This window comes from Melanerpes formicivorus, unplaced genomic scaffold, assembly GCF_026170545.1.
Source record: "Melanerpes formicivorus ecotype bairdi unplaced genomic scaffold, bMelFor1.0.p_v2 SCAF_21, whole genome shotgun sequence".
NCBI lineage: Eukaryota > Metazoa > Chordata > Aves > Piciformes > Picidae > Melanerpes > Melanerpes formicivorus.
The window spans coordinates 7,570,142-7,576,552 of record NW_027142373.1 but is presented as its reverse complement, the minus strand read 5'-3'; the positions used below and the strand labels follow the sequence as shown (position 1 = coordinate 7,576,552).

The 6,411-nt window shown below is 57.9% G+C and overlaps 2 protein-coding genes across 2 annotated transcripts; both read left to right on the top strand.

Moving 5' to 3' along the window:
* The first annotated feature begins 806 nt into the window (after nucleotides 1-806).
* Nucleotides 807-3,019, top strand: PPP1R27 (protein phosphatase 1 regulatory subunit 27). Its single transcript, XM_068151705.1, has 3 exons — nucleotides 807-1,341; nucleotides 2,409-2,559; nucleotides 2,733-3,019. The coding sequence occupies exons 1-3, from the start codon at nucleotides 1,155-1,157 to the stop codon at nucleotides 2,854-2,856; spliced, it is 462 nt and encodes a 153-aa protein (XP_068007806.1). The 5' UTR covers nucleotides 807-1,154; the 3' UTR covers nucleotides 2,857-3,019.
* A 130-nt stretch (nucleotides 3,020-3,149) lies between these two features.
* MCRIP1 (MAPK regulated corepressor interacting protein 1) lies at nucleotides 3,150-5,338 on the top strand. The gene is made up of 5 exons (XM_068151334.1): nucleotides 3,150-3,230; nucleotides 3,317-3,371; nucleotides 3,441-3,559; nucleotides 3,657-3,755; nucleotides 3,865-5,338. Exons 2-5 carry the CDS (start codon nucleotides 3,364-3,366, stop codon nucleotides 3,927-3,929), a joined length of 291 nt encoding a protein of 96 aa, XP_068007435.1. The 5' UTR covers nucleotides 3,150-3,230; nucleotides 3,317-3,363; the 3' UTR covers nucleotides 3,930-5,338.
* The last annotated feature ends 1,073 nt before the right edge of the window (nucleotides 5,339-6,411 follow it).

The following is a 6,411-nucleotide window of genomic DNA, read 5'->3' as shown; positions in this document are numbered from 1 at the left end:
TGGCCAAGCTTTGATGGGAAAAAGCATGGAGGAGCAGATATTGTGTGAACCTTTGATGGATCTGACAGACTCCTCCGTGGTAGATGATGTTTTGGGCCCTTGAAACGCAAGTAATGAGTGCAGGGGCTGCCTGCTGGTAGTGCTATTCTTCAGCTCCTCATCGGCAGTGGTTTTGTAGAAGCTTGTCTTGGTTCCAGGTTTGAAGTAGGACACTGAACACCAGACACTGCCATAGGCTTCTGGTTCTGCACCTACACTGGGAGCACCAGCAGCATCTCTGTCCTCACAAAGGCACTGATGACATCCCACACATGGTGGTATTCTCCACACTTAACTTTGCACTGTCACACAGGCATGCTGGGAAGCACAGCTCATGCTGCTTTCTGGTTGTCTGATGCAACCAGAGGAGAGTGACTTAACTCTGAATGTATTTGGCACCAGAGCTCTGAGATGTCTGCATTGCATTGTGCTGGCAGGTACAGGGGGCAGCTGGTTCCCCTCCTTTGGTGATGCTTTATCTTTCCTGGGGACATGCCTAAGTGGGCTTGGTGCTGGGAAGTTCTGTTTCCAGGCCCTTGTGCTCCTCTGAGGGGCTGTCTCCCAACAACAGCAAGAGTAGGTTTGACCCCTTGGATGGAGACATCAACAGGTGGATGGTAAAATGAGACATCAACTTCTGTCCAGAAGTGGGAGGCTATGAGCCCAGGCGGCTCAGTTACAAAGTGTCATCAAAGTGTCATGGCAAATATTGAGCCACACATCCCCAAAATAGCCTGTGGGAGCCTATATAATGCAGGGCTGCCTGAGAGCCCTCAGTCTTGGGCCCAGGGCCTACAGGTGAGCTGCTTGTACCCAGCACCACCTCCTGCATGCAGCATAGGAGCACAGCCAAAGCCCTGCAGCTGAGGCCGACACTCACCCACCGGGGGACGTGCACACGGACGTTTGGACCCACCAGGAACACGGAGGGGCTGCAGGGCTGCAGGTGCTCTCACACTTCTGCAGCAAAGAGAAGCCTGCTGGGCAGAAGAGGAGAAAACAGCACTGCAAAGCCAACGAGCAGTAGGGCCAAACACTGAGCAACTCCAGCTGCTTCTGCAGCCCCACAGGCCTCTGGTCTTCCTCCTCTGCAGTGTCTGAAGGCTGTGATCAGCATGAGGGACTGTTGCCCATCCTCAGTGTCCCAGTACAGTCGGTATGTCCCCAGCCTGAGAGCCTCACGCACTGTGCACTTCCCCAATGACATCGTCTTTCAGGACCACATCAAGCAAGGAGACCTGGAGCAGGTGGGCAAATTCATACGTGCCAGGAAAGTGACACTGGACACCATCTACCCTTCTGGTGAGTGCTGCTGGGGCTGGCAGAACTGAAATCTGCACAATGGGACAGCTCAGCTGGACTGTGAGGGAGATGAGAATGAGCTGTGAGGCCAAAGCTTGGACATAGGTCACCTTTAGCAGAATCATAGGTTGGAATCAAGTCATTCTTCTCCGTGGGAGGAGTAGTGGCCCGAATTTCATCAAGCAGGGTCTCAAAGGGCCATATGGCAGGGCATCAACATCTCCCTTCAACAGCATGGCCAGCATATGCTGAAGGAAAGGGGTGGGTCCTTCAAAGAATGATGGTACACCTGCAGTGTGGCAGGATCTAGAGAAGCAGCAGCAAGGGCAAGCTGGGATGTAAAGCTCCTGATGGGACAGTGGAGCTCCTGCCTCCCACCACGGTTTGAGGGAAAAGCTGAAAGAAGCATTTTGTTCCTGTCTCTTTCCATTTCCCACAAAAGAGAATGTGATGTGTGTTCTCTTTCACACATCTGGAGTTGTGGACTTGCAGTACTTCTGTTTATGAGGAAGGCATGGTCTTAATGTTTGCACCCAGCCTCACTAGCAACTGTTTATGGAATGCCTTGATCTGTACTGGCTGGGACAGTACAGTGCAGAGCTCAGATTTGTCTTTTTCTTGCATTTGGCTTCAGCTTCTCCCGTCACACGACCACAGAAAGGTCTCAAATGGCCCCAGGCTTCCTCTTCTCCATGCTGGTTGCTTCATTACTTTTTCCATAAGGTGTTTTTGAAACTCATACAGAGTAGGACCCCAGAGAACCTTCTCATGTTCCCTAGCTGGACTCAGAGCAGGCCCCTTGGCTGGGAGCTCTACAAGAGGGCAGCTCCTCCCCCTTTAAACTGTCCTGCCTGGCCTAGTGGGCAAATGGGTGCTATGCCATGTTAGATAGCTGTAGATGTGCCGTAGAAGGGGAACAGAAACTTGTGGCAGCTCCTCTTGCTTCCTCAGTCTGTGGGGAAAGAAACAATCCTGAGTGTTTGCTGCCCTCTGCTATATCCTGCATTTATAAGCTCAGCATGAACACTGCTCCCTCAGTCCAGGTCTAATCAATCCTTTCCTTCCAGGAATGGCAGCTCTCCACGAAGCTGTGCTGACTGGAAACCTGGACTGTGTCAAGCTGCTGGTTAGATACGGTGCTGACATCCACCAGAAAGATGAGGAAGGATGGACGCCCCTGCACATGGCCTGCAGTGACGGCTATGCTGACATAGCCAGGTGAGGAGCACCTCGCCTGGGCTGGGACCGGGTGTCTCCAGTCCTATGATGATGCCCGGTACCTGCGATGCATGTGCGGCTGCCCCAGCCGTACAGCTCCCCATGGTTTTCCTTCGGGGCCATGGCAGAGGGGAGGGTGCCTGCCGCCCTCCTCAGCTCCTTCTCTCCTGCAGGTACCTCATCTCCCTCGGGGCCAGCCTAGAGGCCACCACTGACGACGGGGAGACGCCTTCAGACCTCATCGACCCCGAATACAAGGACCTGGTGGAGCTCTTCGAGGCCACCACGATGGGCTGAGACAGGGCGTGAAGAGGAGCAGGCCTCCGGGGGCCGGGGCGGCAGGGCTGCGTCGGCCCGAGGAGCGGGCCTGGGCTGGGCCTGGGCCGGCGGCCGGGCGGGGCTCGCTCGGTACCGCGTCTCGGAAACACTTTGTACTTTTCCAATAAAGCATCTTTGACATCGCCGCCACCTGCAGCCCTCGCGCCGGGACCCGCGGCCAGGGGCGGGGCGGGGCGGGGGAGAGGCTGGCCCCGCGTGACGTCACACGGGAAAGGGCGGGGCCGTTGCTGGGCGGGGTTGAGCCTGTTGGAGGGGGGCGGAGGGGTTGCGCCTGCGCGCTGCGGCGCTTCCGTCGCGGCCCGAGGGCGAACGGAGGCGGGAGCCGGGCCCAGGTGAGGGGCGCGCGTTGCCATGGCGACGGGCGGGGGCCGGCCCGCGGCCTAGCCCGGCCTGGCCGCCCTCTCCTTTCTCCCCGCAGCCGCGCCGAGCCGAGCCGCGCCGAGCCACCGCCGCACCGACAACGCCATGGCCAGGTGAGCCCCGCCCGGCCCCAGGCCCAGCCGCGGCCACGGGCCCGGCTCAGCCCCGCGCTTTGCTTTCAGCTCCCCCGTGTCCCGCGTGGTCTACAACGGGAAGCGGAGCGGCGGCCCACGCTCCCCCGGCGCCGGCAGCGAGATCTTCACGCCGGCCCACGAGGAGAACGTGCGCTTCATCTACGAGGGTAAGCGGGGGTGGAGGCCGCGGGGCTCGGGGACCCCGGCTGCGGCGGGGCCCGCGCCCAGGTTGAGGCGAGCGGTCCCTGATGCCCGTCCCCGCAGCCTGGCAGTGCGTGGAGCGCGACTTGCGCAGCCAGATGGGCTCCGAGCGCGGCCTGGTGGAGGAGTATGTGGAGAAGATGCCGAACCCTAGCCTCAAAGGTGAGGGGTGGGGAGGAAACCTCCCTCGGCTCCTGCCGGAGGGGACGGCCAGCCGCGGGGAGCTGTGGTGCGGCCTCTGCCGCCAAAGTGTCTCCTGTCTTCCCTGCAGCGTTTAAACCTGTTGACCTGGGTGATCTGAAGAGGAGGAACACACAGGATGCAAAGAAGTCTTAAGGCGAGTCCTCCCTGTGGATCGGCAGCTCTCCTAAGGTCCTCAAGCAGATTTAATTTGAGATTTTGTGTTGATTTCCTCCTCTGGTCTGTACTCCCAAAAGCCCGCGGGAGAGCCAGTCAGCTTTGGGGCTGGCTCTGAAGCTACCTGGAATCAAAAGATGCTCAGGGGCTTGCTGAGGATGCCCAGAGCCTGTTGCAAAGGATTCCAGTCCCCCACTCATAGCTTTCTCTGGCCTCAGGCTGCCCTTCCCCACTTCATCCTGGGCTCCTACATCTCCTGTTCTTCTTCCATCTCTGCCTCTGGCACGCTGAGCTCATGGGCTCCTTGGGTTCTGCTGCGTGGCCGGGCAGAGCCAAGTGGCTCTGTTGTTGGTAAGGGCAGTGCTAGTTCTCTGCTCCTTTCTGTGCACCAGGGTACATAGCTGCTGGGTCAGGCTAGGGGAAGGAGGGAGACTTGGATCTGTCTTTGTGCCTGGGAACAGATGAGCAGCCCCAGTTCAACACTCCTTGTGCAGCTGACTTCTGGGCAGGGCACACTCCAGCTGTTCCTTGCTCCCTTGTGGGAGTGTTTAATTTGTACCTGGGCTGCTGGTGCTTGGGACCCATCGGTGCTGCCAGAGCTCCTGGCTCTGTATTTGAGGCTGGATTTTCATTGTGCTTAGGTTAGGCCAGGTCCCTGTGGTGCTTGAAGTGGAGCTGCTCCGCTCCCAGTAGAGGGAGAGGGACGGGGTGTCAGCTTTGGCTGCAGCCCCAAGCACCTGAGAGGTGCTTGGATGGGGGTGCTGGGCTGTGTTCAGCCCCTCCTGGCTCAGTGCTCTCGCAGCTTCAGGAGAGGTGGCAGCAGCGGGCTTGGGGAGTCAGCTGGTGCTGACTGTGTGGAAAGAAGCTTGTTGGCATCCTCGCTGGAGCAGCGCTGTGCTCTTTTATACTAACACCGCTTTCCAGGCGCGTGCCCTCGGAAGAGACCTGGCCTCTGCAGCTGGCACAAATGCCACCGCGGGGGCAGGCCACAGCCAGTATAACTTGCCCTGGTAGGAGGCAGTCTGGGCACCCTCCCTTCTGGCAAGGCTCAGATGGTTTCTGCATCATCACCGCTGAGCGAGGGAGAGCAGCAGTGCCATCCTGACCTGTCTGAGCAGACCAGCCATGCCCACCGTGCCTCTGTGCCCGCAGCAACCTGTGGGGAGCAGCCCCCTGCCCGCCTATGCTCTGAGCTGGCAGGGAGGGGGCTGCCAGGGCCTGCCCAGCACCAGTGGCTTCAGGAGGGGGCTGGGGGAGAGCTAGGTCTGCCATTACCTTTCCTTTGTTGAGTCATTGAGCTGTACTGTTCCCTTTCCTTTTTTTTTTGGTTTTTTTTTCTGTTGTCTGTCACTTGAGGAGTGTTGTAAATAAAAGCTGGTGTCCTTTTGGGTCTGCCTCAGTGTGATGCTGCCCTTAGCACCTGCTCCTGGCATGGGGCAAGGCCCATCCCTTAGTTCTTGGCCACCCAGGTTGTGTCTGGTGCTGGAGCAGCATGTGGGCTCTACCCAGCCCCTCCAGTGGTGCTGGTGGTGTGCTTGGTGCAGTGCTGTGAAGGCCTGGGAGAAGGTGGTCTTGGTCCTGGCCAGCTGTTGCCTGCCCAATCCTTCCTTGGTTGCCTGCTGTTCTGCCCGTGCACCCGCAGCCTGTCTGGGGCAGAGCCCTGGTTCTTCCTTACTTTAGAGTCCCAAAACATTCCTATTTTATCTTTAAATCCTGTCTTTTCTATTTTGGACTTCAGCACAGACAGTGAAGACCAGGGCTGTCTGTGCCTTGTCAAGCCTGACCTAGCCCTAAGGAGAGGTAATGCAGAGAGGGAAGCTGCCTCTTATTTATTTATTTTTCTTTCCAGAAGGGATCTTGCCCTTGTTTTGGGCTCTTAGTTGCCCTGCAAGGTGTGCAGCTGGGCACTACGTGCTGGTAGCACAATGCCCTTGGGTGCTGGCAGCCCTCCTACGCACCAGCATCCCTGGAGCTGTCGCTGGACCAAAGATTTAAATGTTGAGACTATTAATACACTCATATCCTCTTCCCTTCCCTGCTTTAATGGCATTAAACTATACTTAGCATTGCTAGAATTTCTCCTCAAGTGCATCTCTACCCTTAGCCATGACCCTGTTTATCTCCCATCACCAAAACATTCCTGGGGTGCTTGCATGCTGGGGCGTGCTGCCCGATTCCAGCACAGCAAGACGCAGCCTCAGCCTCCTGTTGTTGCTGACTGCTGGAGCTGCCTCAGGCTGCTCTCTTACCCTGGCACTGCCAGGCACTGGGGGCAGCAGGGGCAAGGTGACAGTGCTTTCTACCATGGCCCCTTTCCCTTGATGTGTCTTTCAGGACAGGCCCTGTGGGTTGCCTTCTGTCTGGAAAGCGTGGCAGGTGAGTGAAGCTGCCCTGCCGGAAGTCTTGATTGCATCCAGGGCCATGTGTCTGTGTCCCATGGGCATGGGAAGAGGCTCTGCTG

Coding starts and splice junctions, on each gene's coding strand:
- PPP1R27 (XM_068151705.1), top strand. CDS start 1,155: ATGAGGGACTGTTGCCCATCCTCAGTGTCCCAGTACAGTCGGTATGTC. Junction 1,342..2,408: donor GGACACCATCTACCCTTCTG/GTGAGTGCTGCT, acceptor CTTTCCTTCCAG/GAATGGCAGCTCTCCACGAA. Junction 2,560..2,732: donor GGCTATGCTGACATAGCCAG/GTGAGGAGCACC, acceptor TCTCTCCTGCAG/GTACCTCATCTCCCTCGGGG.
- MCRIP1 (XM_068151334.1), top strand. Junction 3,560..3,656: donor CGTGCGCTTCATCTACGAGG/GTAAGCGGGGGT, acceptor CCGTCCCCGCAG/CCTGGCAGTGCGTGGAGCGC. Junction 3,756..3,864: donor GCCGAACCCTAGCCTCAAAG/GTGAGGGGTGGG, acceptor TCTTCCCTGCAG/CGTTTAAACCTGTTGACCTG.